The sequence below is a fragment of the Panthera onca genome, chromosome A2 (genome assembly GCF_046562875.1).
Source record: "Panthera onca isolate mPanOnc1 chromosome A2, mPanOnc1 haplotype 2, whole genome shotgun sequence".
Classification (NCBI taxonomy): Eukaryota; Metazoa; Chordata; class Mammalia; order Carnivora; family Felidae; genus Panthera; species Panthera onca.
Genome location: NC_138340.1, coordinates 159,792,937 through 159,812,147, shown reverse-complemented (window position 1 = coordinate 159,812,147; position 19,211 = coordinate 159,792,937). Strand labels below are relative to the sequence as shown.

At 40.0% G+C, this 19,211-nt stretch overlaps 1 protein-coding gene across 1 annotated transcript in view; it reads right to left on the bottom strand.

Moving 5' to 3' along the window:
• CNTNAP2 (contactin associated protein 2) overlaps nt 1-19,211 on the bottom strand; it is a 1,969,961-nt gene that overhangs the window by 1,359,726 nt on the left and 591,024 nt on the right. The window contains exon 2 of the mRNA XM_060633381.3: nt 11,255-11,365. Coding sequence (XP_060489364.1) covers nt 11,255-11,365 — 111 coding nt within the window. The remainder of the gene's footprint in view (nt 1-11,254; nt 11,366-19,211) is intronic.

Here is a 19,211-nt window from a genome sequence, read left to right as displayed (position 1 = left end):
GAGGGCAAAACAAACAAAAAACTCATTTTAATAATCCATTAAGATACATACGTGCCGTAGGACTAGGGAAATTCATAGGACATGCATAATTATACATTATTTGTACATAGGCTCAGACAGAGACCTTCTAACGTGAAATCATTCACCCTGGTGCCAGAACAGTCTTCCGACTGCAGATGTCTGGTGACAGGGAGGCAACAGATTCAACGCAGACAAGAACCCGCCTCCAACTGAAATGAATAGCACTGCCCACCGATTTTAGAGTGGAAAACAGATCCAAAGGAACAACATTCTAGGAGCCACGAAGCAAGGAACCAAAGGAAAACAAAAACATACGTGAATCCCTGGCCTCGCCAAGAAAACAAAAACAGCTACGAAAAAGCAAAATAAAAGTGACCTTTGGGTGAAAACCCGAGGAGTCAAGCTCTCTACATTTTGAGTTTACGTTTTAATGTGAGGGAGGCGAGAACAATAAAAGCAGACTGTCTTAAATGTCACGGTTTACTGTCAGCGGTATTCATGTCAAACATATATCTTGGTTTTAAAGCAAGGAAGAGTAAACAATGTTGATTGCTCATTTGCAGGATACAGAAAAGGCAGTATGCTAACAAAGGCCGCACTGCTTTGAATTGTTATTAGTGGCAATATTTTTGGAATTAGTTTTGGAAGGCCTGAGTATAAAAGAGAGGAGATTCTAAATTTTTTTTTTTTAGTCTTCTCAAAGAAAAATGTGTGAAAAAGTCATTAATTTGCTAAAGGTGTTAAAGACAAGGTTCTAATTCATTCTAATAAGTATGACCTGACCAGGTTGCTAAGAGAGCCATTACTAAATTAAATCCTCCCAGTAGCCTTGGAAATAATTTGGCCTGGTTTTTTTTTTTTTTTTGTTCTTTGTTTTGTTTTTTCCCCTCTTATTGAGTGAAATAATGGGTAGGAGGCAAACAAGCAAAAAGCATAGAACTTTCTCTTTTTGCACAAGAGTACAGTAGTCTCCCCAGCCCATGGGGGGGGGGGGCTTTTAGTCACCCACAGTCAACTGTGGTCCAGAAGCAGATGCCCTCTTTTTGACATATCATCAGAAGGCCATTACCAGCCTAACATGACGTTCCCATGCCTACGACATTGACCTCACTGCAACCCATCACACGGGCATGTTCTCATCTCCCATCATCACAAGAAGCTATTGGGGAGAGAGACAGACCACATTCACATGAATTTTATTGTAGTATATTGTTACAATCATTCTATTTTATCATTAGTTATTGTTGTTAATCTCTAACTGTGCCTAGTTGATAAATTAAACTTTATCGCAGGTATGCACGTATGGAGAAAAAATGTAGTCTGTATAGAGTTCAGTACTTAATCTGTTTTCTGGCATCCACTGGGGTTCTTGGAACATATTCCCCCCAGATAAAGGTGGGGGGGGGGCTACTGTAGATACTGAAGGATGATGGAGAGCCACTTATCTGTTATAGAGGAGATGTGATTATGGGATTCGAAGTGTATTTTTCACATGTGTGGTGTTTTGTGTCCTACCCTTGTTGAATGAATGGACCCTGGGTAGCACCCCTCACTGGGCAGTGCCCTTCATGTGGACTGTGGACCCGCCCTGCTCATTCCTGGCCTTTGCTCTCTCTCTCCGTTTACACCCTGCAACTGACACACAGGATATAGTCCTCATGAGCCATATACAGGCAGGTACCAAATAGCAAGGGTTTCGATGCTGAGCGCAAAGTGAAATTACAAAGCATACGTTCCAAAAACATAGTATAAGTACCTGAATTGATTATTCACTATTTCCCACTCTTTTAGACAATCGGCTATTAATATCGTGATAAAGGAGAGTGTTAGAGAATGAATATCCCAAAGCCGTTTCAAAGATGATAGCTGTGGTTACTGTAATAGCACTATGTATCCCACCTCATGATTTTCTCAGGGGCCCATTTTTGAGATATTTGCTACAAACATTTCTTGCAAAATAGCAGCTTTCTAAAAATAATTAAATAAAAAAAAAATCTTCATTTCAAATGCTCCAAATCTAAAAGCTCCCTTTCTCCAATTAATTCTAGAAAACTCACCATCCATGATGTTATCATCAAAGAGCCCTTAAAAGTAGTGTTTTTAGGGGCGCCTGGGTGGCTCAGTGGGTTAAGCATCTGACTCTTGGTTTGGGCTCAGGTCATGACCTCGCAGTTCGTGATTTTGAGCCCCACGTGGGGCTTTGCACTGACAATGTGGAGCCTGCTTGGGATTCTCTCTCTCCCCTCCCTCTCTCTCCCGCTACACCAGGCACGCTCTCTCTGTCTCAAAATAAATAAATACACTTTTAAAAAAATTAGTATTTTTACAAAGACAGTAGTAAACCCATGGGACACATCTGTACTTCTAAGTATATTAAACAAACCCTGTTCAAAACCCATGATGTTTGGGGCGCCTGGGTGGCTCAGTCGGTTAAGCAGCCAACTTCGGCTCAGGTCACGATCTCGCGGTCCGTGAGTTCGAGCCCCGCGTCGGGCTCTGTGCTGACAGCTTGGAGCCTGGAGCCTGCTTCAGATTCTGTGTCTCCCTCTCTCTGACCCTCCCCCGTTCATGCTCTGTCTCTCTCGGTCTCAAAAATAAATAAACGTTAAAAAAAAATTAAAAAAATAAATAAATAAAACCCATGATGTTTACAGTGTTTGGTTCAATTTTATAAAAGCATCTCCCACGGTGAAAGTGCACTCTCCTGGACCTAAAGATGCTGCATGATGGAGAGGGTGTCTGATCTTCCCAGAGAGGACCACAGAACATAGTGTTTGCCCAGTAGATTTTATTGGGGAGATGTGTGTATGTGTGGGTGTTCATAGCACATATTAATATCACACACCTTGGGAAACCATTCTATGGGAAGTGCTACAAAACCTAGCATAGATTTCTACGGGGAACACAAAGAAGGTATTATAATTCCAACGCTATAAAATTTGATGTCACAGCAGACACAAAGTAATATTATTTGCAAATTAAAAAGGCATGTCTAAGCAAATTTATGAGTTAGTCCCTGGTGACTATGCTTTCAACATTCTATCATTTTTAACAAGTGTCAATGATACAAATGCATCATGTAATGCACACTGAATTTTTTAAAGCTCCCACTAAAGCCAATATTTTGATTTACATTTGAGAATTCAAATAAAAAGAATAAATTAAAACTTACAATGTTAGTTAGATGTCAACTCTCACGCAATTGGAAAAGTGAATACAAACCTACTGCTGACTTTAGACAAAATCATTTTAAATATATTTAATTTTTTTTAATGTTTATTTATTGTTTTCAGAGACAGAGACAGAGACAGAGCATGAGCAGGGGAGGGGCAGAGAGAGAGGGAGACACAGAATGTGAAGCAGGCTCCAGGCTCTGAGCCCTCAGCACTGAGGGCTCGAACCCACGCACCGTGAGATCACGACCTGAGCTGAAGTCGGATGCTTAACCGACTGGGCCACCCAGGCTCCCCTGAAATATATTTTTAAAAAATAGTCAGAATTTGGAGAGCTGAGGGGAAAAATATTTTTATTCTTCCTAATGTCCAGAACAATTAGTGTTGGCTTCACTGAGGATCATAAATTTACTACATAAGTATTATATTGGACTCTATCAGATCTAATTCAAATGACATGATGACAATCAGAACAAAATAACACTCAGCAGTCATTGGCATAAACCCTTTCATTTGAAATGAAAGGAGTTTAAGGAGAAAAGAGTCAGGGCACATTTAAGGTAACATAGGTAGCAGTCTGATTATGCAAAGCTTATTTAAATTATTTAAAATGTTATTTTATTAATTTATGAATTATTATGATTTTTGTCTTATATGATGATAGGGGAAATACACACACACACACACACACACACACGGGTAAATATGCAACCTCTAGTGATCACTTTTTAGGGAGGTGTTGCTTTGGTAATGATAAGACTAAATTACTCACTTGCCCTGAAATATTAATATCTGTTAAGTGTTGCTTTGGGGACTTGAGGGTAACTGGCGGGAAAGAGGCTAATATTTAATTGCAACACAGCCTGTGTACATTATTTCACTGAATCTTCACAATGGCTCTGCTAAATTGTACGGTCGATTCCATTTTAAAATATAAAGAGGGGGCCCGTACCTGCAAGACTGCCCGGGCATAATTATTAAAAGAACTCTAGCACTGTCAAAGTTCCTGGTTTGGATGAGAGATTATATAGTAAACACAGAAATCAGGAAACTGAGATGCAGAGAGATTAATAACTGACTAATATGTTCATCCTTGGTTGATTCTGTATTGGAATCGAGTTATGCATGAATATAAGTCATTCTCTTCTCATTGCTCAGCACTGCATCAGAGCCGGCAAAGTCAGCAGGTGTTTTCAGGAGAGTAATTCAAAGATGAAGAAGCATGGCCAGCCCAAATAGGAATGTCAAATATTCTAAAATGCTACATTAGAAAACCACCCCTCTGGATTTCTCTGCTCCCAAGGATCTGCTCTTAAAGGCAAATTCTCTTAGAAGAAGTAATACTTCAACTGATAAATTCATACTAAAGTAATAACGAATGCTCGTTGAGAGGGAAACAGAGCAGGTGAAGAGAAACAGGAAGTGATAGGGGCCGGAGAAGCGGAATGGAATCTGTCAACATGGATGGAAGTTCAACAGTTGGGAACTCCAGTCTATTTCATAACGTAAGTCTTGATGTTATAGTCCAAGGGAAGAACTTCCTAGTAAGGTTAAGAATGGGGGCGCCTGCGGGCTCAGTCGGTTGAGCATCCTACTCTTGGTTTCAGCTCAGGTCTTGATTCCAGGGTCGTAGGATTGAGCCTCCACGCTTATTAGCACAGAGCCTACTTATGATTCTTTCTCTCATTCCCCTGCCCCTTTCCCCCACTCACACACACTCTCTCTCTCCAAAAAACAAAAAGAAAAGAAAAAAAAAAAAAAAATACTACGGGATCTGGCAAACACTGGCTGCCAGTAGGGGGCAATATGGAGCAGGAATGGGTCAGGGACTGGAGAGAGCCGAAGGGCCCCAGTGGGAGGAGTTACCAGCAGGAAGAGGGACAATGTCTTCAGGGAAGCATTGCGACTGCTTTCCCAACTCGTAGGGTATAGGCTACAGTTTAATCAGGTCACGGTGTAACTGGTTGTGACAGATGCTTTTACTATTTAAAGCAGAAAAGGGAAGAAAAGAAAGCAGAGGGAGGGGAAGTATTTTACAAATGTGACTAAGCGACAGGAGAATTGAGGGTGCAAGAGAGGGGAGCAAATTTGTTTTCCAGGAGAGGCCGGAAAGGCCTCTGAAGAGCAGAGTGAGGTAGGGTTATTTGCTGAGCCACTCAGGAGCCCGAAAGAAGCATTCCAACATGTTTAAGCTCGGAAGCGCCGGTGGAAAATAGTTCAGAATGATGCTAATCACTAAAGCTCCCTCTTGGCCAACAGGAGGCAGGAAAGGATAAAGGCAATGATTTGACCAAGCCAAGCTATCAAGGCACCGAGGCAATTATTTACTTCACTGGTGTCTTTCAAGGGAAGGTAAAAGCTGTAGTTCTTTTTAAGGTACACGTGTGGACATTCAGAACTCTGTTCCGGCAGTCTTTCCAGATGTCTGTTATACACATATTCCTCCCAGAAGTGATTATCAATTATGTGGCTTACAAATGCAATCTGTTCTCCCTGCTGGAAGGAATAGAGGCAACATATCCTCAAAACACCACCACCAACCCCACACCTCTCTGCCCTTTGGGTTAATGGAGAAGATGACAGTTTCCTAAAATGGCAGGAATGACCCAGGAAGCAAGTGTGAAAAAGGTCTCAGAAGAGCAACAAGTATGGAAGGACCTTTAAGGAAAAGTAAACGGGAGGAGGTGAAAAGAAAGAAAAGAATTCAAGGTCCACATCACTCAAGAAACTCCCAGGCTCCATGACGGGGTTGCTCTGGTTGCAGAAGCACAGATCAAACGTGGCTTAAAACCTCCCGCTCTTCTTCGGTTCTGTCTTGGGGCCAACTCCAATGCAGTGCCAATATGGCTTCATCTGGCGAAACTGAGCATGGCAGTCTCTCATCTGCGGCCAGTGGAGGAAGAAGAGGGCCATGTGGCAGAATGGCTGTCCCCTGGGGACAGTAGAAAGAGGACAATCTCTACAAAAGGCAGGCGGACTGAAAAGTCCTAAGTCCAGCAGAAGAAACGATGGGCGTCTCTAACCTAACATTCTATCTAACAAGGTTGTTGTGAAGGTCAAGGGACATTTAGAACATTTTATAATCTGTAAAATACTAAATGTGTATTATAAATGTGAGGTAGTGTTTACTTTATATGAGACTGTCCGGATTTAATATCTCTGCTAACTTTTGGAAAGGTGAACCCACCTAACTGCTATTGACTTGGAATGACACAGATTGGGACACCGCCAGTGAATTAGGAGTAGGGAGATACGTCCAGAACACAGATCACAGCAGGTCAGTGTTTTCCTAAAACGAATGAAACCAAAGATCTTAAAGCAGTAGTGGGCTCCAAAAGACATGATAGAATTATGTGTGGATTTTCCACGTAAGCATTCGTTTCCCCTCGGTTTTGTCATAAACTGACCCCTGACATCAAAGTGGCAGCAAATGGATGTATTGTGAGGACGCAAAACGTAAACTCCGTTTTATAAATGTGTGCCAATCTGTTATCTGAACGTATATTCACATTATAATCCGATTTTCTATGGATTCCAAAACTCAATCTCTCCAAAATATATTTGAGGAATACATTTAAATAAATGATAAAACATGAAGCAATATGTTCAATTTTCTTTTTCTTTCTTTCTTTCTTTTTTTTTTTTTTTTTTTTTTAGAGAGAGAGGGAGGGGCAGAGGGACAGACAGAATCCCAGGCAGGCTCCACACTCAGCACAGAGCCTGAAGCAGGGCTCTACCCCAAGACCCTGAGGTCAGATCAGGTCCTGAGCCAAAATCGAAAGTCAGACCTTCAACCAGCAGAGCCACCCGGGCGCCCCTGAGGCAATGTTAATCAACATAATGCTGAATTTGTTCTTTTCTGTATTTTATAATTAGTGAGTTATATTATTTTATCCTTCCGTCAGTATATGATCTTCTTGCTTTCATGGGCTTATATGGTGTATGTGTCAGATGATTCTTGCCAATAGTGAAATAAAAAATATACCTTCAGCAAATATACAAATATATATATTTATAGATATATAAATACATATTTATATATGAATGTAAACAAAAAAAGACATACATAAATATAAATGTATAAATATAAAAATATATATATATAAACTCTCTGCTTCCTTTACCCATCTTTAAGACATGTAACATTTTGCTGCACTAACAAAAAATCTATTTTTAAAATCAACATGAACTATTAGCCATTTATACCTTAGTATGAATTTCAGTCAACATGGCTCTTCTCTCAAGAGCATTCACACATGAACTTTATAAGGGAATACAAAGTCTGTTTATTGTGAAAATAACCGCATGTAGATTTCTTTATTTTTCCTTTTTGCTTTTCTTTTTTTTTTTTTTTTCTTGTAGAGAAAATAATACCCCTCTCTGATGCTTGCTACCTTGCTTCATACATTGGTCATCAACTAGGGTTAAGGCACATGGGTGTCTTATGTGTACATTCAGAGGCAGAGCAGCCCATGAGGAGTGGAGATATAATCAGTTGTGTGATGGTCCTAAACAGGTAGATAGTATGGGATGGAGCAGGGGAGGAAATTCTATGCAACCATACGCACTATGCCACTGATAAACAAAAGAGGTCTTTGGGACCCAAAAGGTAAGTAACTAAAACCCCAGAATAACAAATATTGATACAATGGGCCAGATGCAAGTGTAAATCTATAACTAAAGCACCGACGATGCTTTCTCCCAGCCAACGCCTACATCACGACTTCATCTCAATGCACAACAATGTAGCAACAGTCAGAGAGAAGTTGCTAGTCAAACAACTCAGGAAGGCATAAATTTTCTTTATAGTCCTTTGCTTTTCAAATAACTTTCTTTTTGGAAATACATTGTATCTATAAATCTATCTACATAAATACATAGGTAGAGACACTGACATTCTATGAACTAGACAAACCTATTATAGAGAAAACAAAAGCATTCTTCGAATCCCACCCTCCAGGTTAAAAAAATCAGGTCAGGGGCGCCTGGGTGGCTCAGTCAGTTAAGCGGCGGACTTCGGCTCAGGTCACGATCTCGCGGTCCGTGAGTTCGAGCCCCGCGTCGGGCTCTGTGCTGACAGCTCAGAGCCTGGAGCCTGTTTCAGATTCTGTGTCTCCCTCTCTCTGACCCTCCCCCGTTCATGCTCTGTGTCTCTCGGTCTCAAAAATAAATAAACGTTAAAAAAAAATTTTTAAAAATCAGGTCAACATTTTAGAAGTTTCATCTCAGATACCTCATTCTCATATATGAGTGTATAAATAGATAAGTAGCTCTAAGTAATTCAAAGTAGCATCCTGTACTATTTTAAGACAAATAAAAAAGGCTTCAATATAGCTACTTGAATGAGGACAAAAACACCGAAAGACTATTGATGTTTCTTGGTAGGAGACAGAGTCCTAAAAAAATCCAAGATGGAAAAAATTGGCAATTTTTAAAAATTTGCATTTAAAGCTACAGTATCTGGTGGCTTCCAGTTCTGAAAGGTTAGGGAGGAAAGGCAAACGTCTGTTTAGTTCCCAGAATTTGGTATTTTACATTCTTGTAAAATTTATACAAATTTATATTAATTCTATAAAATTTATACTTTGTTCCACAACCTTAGTTCCTAAACTGTTTAGTTATGGTCTATCTTTAAGTGGATTCACTGCTCAGCACTAGGCATTTGGCCATGGTTTTTTTATTATTTTTATTTCATGCATCTTATTGTTGGTTATATCGTATTATTTGCATTTCCAAAGAGGTTATATGCTTGAGATGACCTGACTTGTCCAGATTCTCTGGGTATAAAATTCATCAGTCCTATTCTCCCACAACCCTTTCTGAGGAAATATTTTGTGACTTTCTCTCATTCAAGTTGATCTCCCAATGTCAGGATACTTCCTTTAGGGAATATTGCATCCTCTTGACATCCAGGAATGTATGTGATATTTCTTTTCTCTTGTAGATTTTGCCCCAAATTTACTAGCCTGCATCACAATTATTATTTGGGTATGGCCAGTTTCTTGACTCATGATTTTATACATACATACATATATACTGTATATACATATATATGTATATATATACTGTTCTATATATATTGTTTTATACATATATATATTGTTTTTCTTGTTTATCTTTTAGTGACTTATGGAAAAGGAATGAATTAAGTCTCATTGCGTGACATCTGTAAGCAAAATTTTTGATGAATTATAGTAACTTACCAACTCTCATGACCATCACCTGACAAAAATCGTATTATAAAAGGAGCAGTTACATAAATGCAGAGAATAGACTGGTGGTTCCCAGGGGCGGGGGGGCAGGGGCAGTGAATGAAAAGGGTGAAGAAGGTCAAAAGGTATCAATTTCTAGTCATAAAATAAGTCAAGTTAACTATAGTTAGAAATACTGTGCGACATATTTCTAAGTTGCTAAGAGTAGATCTTAAGAGTCCTCATCATGGGGAAAAAAAGTATACATGGCGAGAGATGTTAACTAGACTTGTTGCAGTGATCAATTTACAATATATACATGTATAAAATCATTATACAGTACACCCGAAACTAATATGTTCGATGTTAATTACACCACAATTAAAAAATAAATAAAACCAACAATCTGGTCACTGCAAACAAAAGCAGCTAATTAATACTACTTTCCAAAACAGTATATATTTTAAAATTTGTATTCCTCCACTTTTGCTGGCATATCTCTGACTTTTACCAAGTCTCTTTACTAATCTAGGACTCTTCATACACCTGTGAAGATCTGTATATATTATTCTACTTTTTTTCTTACCTATTTTATTCTCCATTTTGGTCTTTCTGAATCTCTCCGATATCTCTTTCTCTCTTTTCTGATGTCCCTCTTTTTCTTCCTTCCCTTTCTTTTTTACTTCTCCTTTTGGGTTTTCCCCTATTCTCTTTTTTTTTTTTTCACCTTTGCTTCTTTATGTTATTTTTTTCCTCCCTATTTCCTTCCCTCCCTCCCTTACCTTCTTCTTTCTATTTTTACTTTTTTTTATTCAATTGAGTGTGAAATGAGTTTAGTATTTCCTGTTTTAGTGAATAAAAATTATGGCCCTTGTGGGATGATTCACATTTATCCAAGAAAAGTTTTTCTTTCCTTTTTAAGTTGTCATTGATTGTTATTCATATCAGTCTTCCTTTGAAGCAAGAGATTTTTAAGTTGCTGTTCTCAATCATCTTTTATTCTCTCTGGATTGCTGCCTACTTTGAAATTACCATTTACTAATTAATAGTATTACTTTAAAATCCCAAACTCAAATTTTAGTTGCAGTTGTGTAACTATTTTTCATGTGGCTTTAATAACAAAATTAAATTCTGGGCACTGGGGGCAGAAAGTAGCAAGGGTAATTTTTTATCCTATATTTTCAACAGATACTATTTATATATTACTAAAAATAGAAATAAAAATAGTGAATATAGTATTCTTTGATTCATCGTATACATATTTGAAGTCAATTCATTTTATTTTATTATTTCTTAATGTTTATTAAAAAATATTTTTAATGTTTATTTATTTTTGAAGGAGAGAGAGACAGAGCATGGGCAGGGGAGGGGCAGAGAGAGAGGGAGACACAGAATCTGAAATGGGCTCCAGGCTCCGAGCTATCAGCACACCGTCCGACGGCAGGGCTCCAACTCATGAGTCACGAGATCATGACCTGAGCCGAATTCGGACACACTTAACTGACGGAGCCCTCAGGTACCCAGAAATCAATTACCTTTAACTTTGGTCTAAATGATTTTCCAATGAACGAGAACTTCCTTAACTCATAATTTGTACATCATCTGGAATCCAGCATCACGTACAACTCTAAAAATTCTTCCTCCTTTATTTACCACCTCTTGCTTTCAGCCCGAATTTTCCTCTATCACTCCCTGGCAGTGACTACAAAAGAGGTGTATAGTAGCTATGAGTTAACAGAAGTGGACAGAATGAAAGAGGTATCTGCTAATAGCCATTGCGCAGTAAAATAGACGTCGGAAATGCAGTTTTAAATATGACGCGTTCTTTCTCCGCGCACGTATTGACGAAGGAGATGAAATGTGCCTTACCTCCTCGCTTGTTGATCTTGGCATAGCCGGGAGAATAGCTCCCAGATGTGGAGGACGAGCTGCTGAAAGCCCCATGGGGGAGTCCGGACACGAGTGGTTCATCGCATTTTTCTGAAAAGAAGAGAAAAGAACAGAGAGATTAAATATCTTTCGACGACGACGCGTGTGTTTTAGTCAAAATAGTGGTTGAATACAATACAAACATAAAAATCTGTGCAACCACATTTAGCAAGTGGTCAGAAGGTAGACAGCTCAACTGTGGTCATTTGAACACCCGAGTTTTAAGAGTTGGACCTATGACAAAATGCTTTATGCGGAAGGGCCCCAGGGCAGACCTGCCGTCTAGGAATCACGAGGAAAGGTGGTGATGCTGATTTAACAAGCTTTGGGAAGGCTGACAGCCTCTGGAAATCTTCAGGGATTTATTCATTATAGGGATAGAGGATTAGAAACATTGATTGCAAACACAGAGACTGAACGAGGGAAGGCCAGGAGACATCCTACCACAGCTGAAAGGCTGAGAAATAGGTGTCACCCTGAAAAGTAACGCCATCTGGAAAACTAACCAGTTCCCATCATTCTAGACCAGTCAACTGCTTTGGAACCAAGCGACCCCTCATTTCCTTTCTTCACTTGGCTTCAGTGGCCCTTAAGCTTTTGTTTTTCCTCCTTCCCCACTACTGCTTGCTTTCTGATTCCTTTCATGGATTGCTCTCATTTTCCTCATGCCTCAACGTTAAAGTGCCCAGGACTCAGTTCTTGGATCTCCTCTCATTCTGCACCTGCTCTCCAGGAGACTGCATCAGGGGCTGCGCGTTCTCATTCTGGAATACCCCAAATCCTACCCCCTCATATCACCTGGTCCAAGCAGCTACCAGTGATCACTGTTGTGAAGGACTGGACAGTCTTCCTGCCTCCTCCCTTGCTTTTCTATAGTCCTGCACCCAGATGCCTGAGGGACATTTGCACACGTAAGTGGCCAAGTGGCTGCTAGGCTCACGACATCCCCTGGCTTCTGCTCTCAATCTCTCAGAATAACGTCTGAAGCCCCCAGTGGCCCACAGCAGCCACAAGACTGGCCACATCTCTCTCTGGCATTCTTGTCCATTGCTGTCTACCACCAGAGCCCCCTTCCTCTTATTGCAACATCAGGCCAGCTCCTGCTGTGGCCTTTGCAATTATTCTTCCAGCTACCATGAGGCTCTTCCCTCTGGTCTCTCTGCTTACAACGTCACCTTTCACTGCTGCAGACAGACTTCCGTAGTCCACCCAGCTAACGAGCATGATGCGACCATCACTCTCCTTACCTACTCCTTGCTTTCTGCTTCTTCATAGCTCTCAGAGCCACCACACATGTATGTTTTTACTCATTTAATTGCTTGGTTTCCTTTCTCTCCCACTAGACTGGAAGCTGTGTGGGAATCAAGTTTTTGATAGTTTGCCTAATGCTTACTCTCCAGTAATGTGAACCATACCTGGCTCCTGGTACACACTCTAAAAACATTTGTAGGATGAATGAGTGAGCGAACGAATGACAAGAAGAGCCACCTAAACCTGAGAACCACAGGGTCCCAAAACACACTGCTGACTTACAAGATGGCGCAACACCTCATCGTCAAGAGAGGTGGGTCTTAAATAGCCAACACATGTTTTTTACACATGCTCAGTTGTCTGTTGAATAAGACAGAGAGTTACACTACATATTCTAGAATGCTTGCTACCTCAGATCTTTATAAATAGAAGAAAACTTCAGCAACAGAAGGAATGAACTCGTTTTCTTGAAAAGTCACTCAAGTGGAGGGAAGTCCCAGTGATGCTGGAGAAATGAGTGATGATTCATTATCTCACCACTCAAGTGTGTACAAATCCGAAGTTAAAAATGAACATCTCCACCCTCGTAAAATATAGATTTCTTATTTTCCTTTGTTATGCTGCAAGTGCCTCTGGGAAATATGGCATATGCATATGAATATATTCCCCCAGGAAGCTAAATGTAAAACAATGAAAAAATGAACATCAAATTTATTTATTTATATTTTTTATTATTTTATTTTATTTTATTATTTTATTTTATTTGAGAGAGACAGCGTGTGTGTATGCACATGCATGAGCGGGGGAGGGGCAGAGGGTGAGACAGTGTTAAACAGGCTCCACACTCAGCCACATGGGGGCTGGATCCCATGACTGACCCTGGGATTATGACCTGAACCAAAATCAAGAGTCGGGACACTCAACTGATTGAGCCACCCAGGCGCCCCATAAAATTTATTTAAGGTTTCAGTTCACAAAGTGAAAATCTACAGTGAAGGATTTTGTATTAAATAAAAAAAAATTTTGCTATTCAGTTTAGTTGCCAGGGAGCACAAATACAAAACCTTGATTTCGAATCTGCTGACTCTTTTGAGTCTAACTTTTTATGATCTTGGGACAAAAGTTTTGCATTTATCTGGAGTCATCATTACTCCGAAATTTTCCCTTCTATTAGGAATGTGCTAACGTTCATTCATGTCTGTCTCATTCATTCAAACATGCACCCAGCGCCTATGCTGGGCCAGGGGCAGCAAATGCAGTCGCAGATAATATCGACTAACATGCCTGTCACGGAATTTATGTTTTAGTGGAAACCAAAAACTAACTAAAACAAAAACGAAAAAACAGGTAAAAGCATAAAAGGTTATCGTATGAGATGGTGACGAATACTCTGGACACACTAAATATGGAAGAAGGGGCAGGTAGTTGGGGGGTAGGGTAGAGGTTGAGAGCGGCTGTTTTTCACTGCTTTGTCAAGGAAAGTCTCTTTGATTAGGTGACATCTGAGTAGTCATCTGAAGGAAATGAGGTGAACTCTTAGAAATCAATAAAACCACATGGGGAGAAACGTTTTCCAGTCTAAACCTGCTCGATAGGGCAAGCTTATACCCGATAACGAGCGATGCATTTTCCAAAAGGGAACATCCAATGCATAGAGTTGCGTTGAAAGTAATTAAAATGAAGTTAATGAATAATTGATTAAATGATCCATTAGCTAGTTGCAATTTAGAATTTAAATATAGCATTTATAAAACCTGAACATAGTGTATCCTTATTACATTTAAATATTTTTCACTTCCACCACAAATCGATCATCTTCGTATCAAATTTTAAATTTTTCACTAATTAAAAAAAAATCGTGGGGCACCTCGGAGCCTGGAGCCTGCTTCGGATTCTGTGTCTTCCTCTCTCTCGCTCTCTGCCCCTCCCCCGCTCATACTCTTTCAAAAATAAATAAACATTAAATTTAAAAAAAATGCTACGTGTTCTGTATGTTCTCCTGGAAGGCTTTACTAACAAATACTAAGATCTCGATAAATGCCTTGTACTGTTCTGGCCACTTTAGGCTATAAAAAAATATAGCCCATTTCCCCATGAGTCCAATAATACATGGACCCACATAAAGTAACTAAACAGGAAACAAGAGCATAATATCACTTTGTAATTCAGTGCTGAACAAAATATAATCAAGTACTGAAAGAAACAAATTTAAAACGCAGGGCTGTTGTTTAGCGAATTGCTTGCTACTGCTTGCTCCATCATAAATACGTGACCTTGACTATGTCACTGACCTTCCGTTCTACAGATGACTCACTCATCATATGAGCACATTAGTTAAGTTTCTCTCAAACTCTAAAGCTTTCAAGCACTTTCAAGTACAGGAGTCCACAAACTATGCCCTACAGGCCAAATGTGGCCCCTGGCTTGCTTTTGTAAATAAAGTTTTATTGGAACACACCCAAACCCTCTTCTTTATGTATTATCTACAGCTGTTTTCAAATCCACAGCAGAATGTCACAAACAGAGACCATATAACCTCGCAAGCTAAAATATTTACTATCTGATTTTTGACAGAAAAAAAGTTTCCCAACCTCTGGTCTAGCGTTAATAAATAGTCCAGATAGCCACAAAGAAGAATCATTAATCATCATTTGTGGTATCAGGTAACATATAAATAATGACTATAACCTTAAGAATGAGGGAATGCAGATAGGTAGAAAGAGGTTTAAGAAGATTCTAGAAAGAGGGAACAGCTCAAGCAAAATCATGGAGGCCACAACGGGCATCGAATTTCCCAGGATGGTTGCAGCAGCACTGCTGTGCATGTACATAGCGTATACGGATTATTATGATGAACTCTCCATTTTTATTTCCAACTGTAATAATCGTTATTACACATTACTTATTCCAAAGAGCTTGCTTGTTGTGTTAGAACATGTGTCTTAATATTCTGCAGACATTAAATATTAGTAAATCAGGCAAATCCCTGGAGAAAGTTAGAATTTTTATAGGGGAGGAGGAGGAGTGGGGGGCGGTGGTTGCTAACATTTGAAATAATTTAGTATTATATCTTCCCATATTGGGATGTCTTCCAAAACTACGGCCACACAGCTACGGCAAATATTTGGTCTCCAGTGTATTCCTCTTCCAGGGAATCTTGGATGAAAACTAAAGAAGCAGATGGGCCTTGGGTTTTATTTTCACACAATTTCAGTCAATCAGGAAGTCAGACTAACTGGAGGAACTCTGTACTAATTCAAGCTGGAACAGAGGAGATTACCGGCAAATAAAGATCAAATGGCTGTTGCCCTTCACCTCGGAAAGCGTGGCTGAGAGGGACGGATCTGCATTGGCAAAGGGATATGGGCAGGAGTGTGCAAGGTCAAAGAACTTTAGAATGCATCTAACCGACATTAAAGATGGCATTCAAATGTATCTCTGATTGAAAGGAATATCAGAGAAAAAATAAACAGAAACAAAAACAAAAGTAATGTCGGGGAATTTTCACAACACAGTGTCTTTTTTTTTTTTTTTTTTTTTTCACAGTGTCTTTTAAAATTATAGCAATGAGGGGCGCCTGGGTGGCTCAGTCGTGAAAGCATCCGACTTCGGCTCAGGTCATGATCTCACGGTCCGCGGGTTCGAGCCCCGCGTCGGGCTCTGTGCTGACAGTGGGGAGCCTGGAGCCAGCTTCGGATTCTCTGTCTCCCTCTCTCTCTGCCCCTCCCCTGCTCATGCTCTGTCTCCCTCTCTGTCTTGCAAAAACAAATAAAAATGTTAAAAAAATTTAAAAATAAAATAAAATTATAGCACTTAACATATACGTCTTATATCACACATTTGGAAACATGAGCCTGCTGCACAGAACACAAGAACAACAAAGGACTCCAGAACCAGGGTTCTCAGGACGGAAACTCTACCAACATCCCCATTCATACTTCACTGAAAACAAAAACACGAACAAACAAACAAACAAAAAAAACGACTGTGAAAGGCTCATTGTCAGAGGAATACATCCCTGGGTGGACTCTTAAAGTCTGATGCCTTCAACTTCTAACTTTAGAAGCTGGAGCTACATTACCTCCGCCTGCAGATGTGTGCCCTGCCTCAGGTTTTATGACCCCTCCTCTCCATGGTCAGGACAAATTCCATCTGGCCTCCTCTCTCTCCAATCAATGCGCTTCTGCCTTGCTCCTTCTGGCCAAAACTACCTCGAATCACAAGCTGAATCACTGGGATCTGTACTCTCTCTGGCAGCCCCGGGAGTATCTCGGGTCCTTCCAGAGATGTTCTGTCTCCCCGTCACATTCACGCCAGGGGCCTGCGTCCCGTCGCAGGGCTCCAAGTCGGCCTCCGGCTCCTCAATTCCCTTGTGCCCTGTCTGCCCACCCACAGGCCTGACTACTGCCAATGATCTTATTCCCCGGCCTGAGTACGCAACTACCCGTGAAGCCACTTCGTGGGCACTGTGTCCGACCTACCGCTTGCTGTGCCGTTCCCGATCCCATTTGCCCGACCTCGTAGACAACAGGCTGTTGGCTGCCGTGCTTCAAAGGCATTGGGGGAGACCCCATAAACAACTAAAACATGCTCTCTTGTCTGGCCTCGTGGAGAGTTGCAGCATTTGAATGAGTAGGAGACTGAAGTCTCCACTCAGGCACTTCTTGGCTCATCACCGAGGTCAGTCTACCCCCCTCGGGGCTTCATAGACTCTTAAGCAGCATCGCTTTGCACACTGTGACCACGGAGAGACTTGTATGGGATCTAGCACACCTGTTTGTCAGAGGCTCTATTCCCAGGACTGTGATTCCTTCCCCCCCCCCCCCCATTTCCTTTTCAATAAAGAAAGAAAGAGAGAAAGAGGAAAAGAAAGAGAGAAAAGAAGGAAGAGAGGGAGGGGGAAAGGCACACGGTGCGAATGATAACCTTAAAGATGTTTCTTAACAGCTGTGCCACACAGCACTCTTTTTACTTCCCATAAATTTGGGCAGCTGATTACAGAAGTATTTTGTTTTGATGCACTTAGAAACGTGGCGCTTTGTCTTTCATCAGCGGGCATTACTTGAACAGGCCCCAGGTTTTTCACCTCGGGATTTTGCTAACTTTGGCATTCTGTTAAGAAGCAAAACACAAACTTACATCATTCCATATGTCGTCTGTGGAAATCTCAGACCCCAATTACTTCTCTTTATAGAAACAGCATCATCATATCTGGAGGCTAAGCTTTGTTTAACAACTTATGTAATATTCAAAGACTATTACTTCTTAAACAATACAATATTCTCTTTCAGTATTTTTTTTCGTAAATTTTGTTTACATAGTTGAGGTCCACTGTTTTTTAACTTAGCGCTGTCTAATAAATATTTTCTTGGGGTAGATATTTAATGTGTTGCCTGTCACAGAAATACTCAATGATTACTGTTGATATTCACTTATTTACAGATTTTGGTATAATGGTCTCTACTGTACCTCACTCATGGGAGTCCAATTTGCTTTCAGAGATATTATTAGGTTGAAGTTTTCCTAATAGCACAAAAGAGAGAAGACGCTGTGCACAGACAAAAGATCCAGATTTTATTTCCAGCAGTGAATTTGAACGACTTAATTCAATTCCCTCTTACCCACCGTCTCCTCGGTTTTTCCATTATTTCAAAAGTTCTTTCCCAGTTTTGAATCAGTTGTTCTATGATTTTCAAATCATGGCAAGAGAGATTATGTGGTTAGGAAATCAGTGTCATAGGAGTACAGTGGAAAAATATTTGCTCTTCCTTTGGGCAGAACACCATTGACTCAAACTCATCCCTTACTTTATATATTTTCGCTTAAACTATATTTTCTTCCATTTGTTTCATAGTTCACACACTGCTTTGTGTACCTATTCCTCTGGCTTTCCTTGCCTACTCTCTGTTACTGAAAATAAGATCCATTATTTTCCTGATCCTATAAAATTCCACACAAAACAGAGAAAGAAAGGACTCTCATAATCCACAGAAGTAATCACTATTACTAGTTTTCACAGACACACACACACACACACACACACACACACACACAGCATTTAATATCACAGATATGTATACAGAAACAAGAACATTTAAAATCTGGTCTCGAGCATACTTTTTGACTCAATAATTACAGACATTCCCAGACAAATATGTTCTCATTGTTATATATTTCATTTTATAAATAAATATTTTATTATTTATTTAGGATCTACATAGCAGAATTAAGTTGTTTTGCAAGGAAAAGGGTGCAAGAATACATGAGTGTTAGATCATTGGTAAAAACCTTATATAACTGAGAACTGTTTTTCCAGACCATCTATATAAGAATTGATTTGGTTTATTTACCTACCACACAAAAGGACTATGATGGACAGCAGTCATGAAGGGAAATACAATTAGTTTGTCATCAAGTGCTAATTTAGGAGAAAGCTAAGGATAATCAAACTGGACTTAAGTCAACGGAGTGGACATATCAGATACACAGTGAAAATCAGTAGGCGAAAAAACGGAAACCTATCTCGCCCTCTTTTTCTTCTCACTGAATCCCTCCTGTGTACTCCCCAATGGAAGTGAGTCCATTTACTTTTTGTTTATTTTCCGTTCAATGTGACAAAGCCCAGTGGGCTTCCATATGCATTATA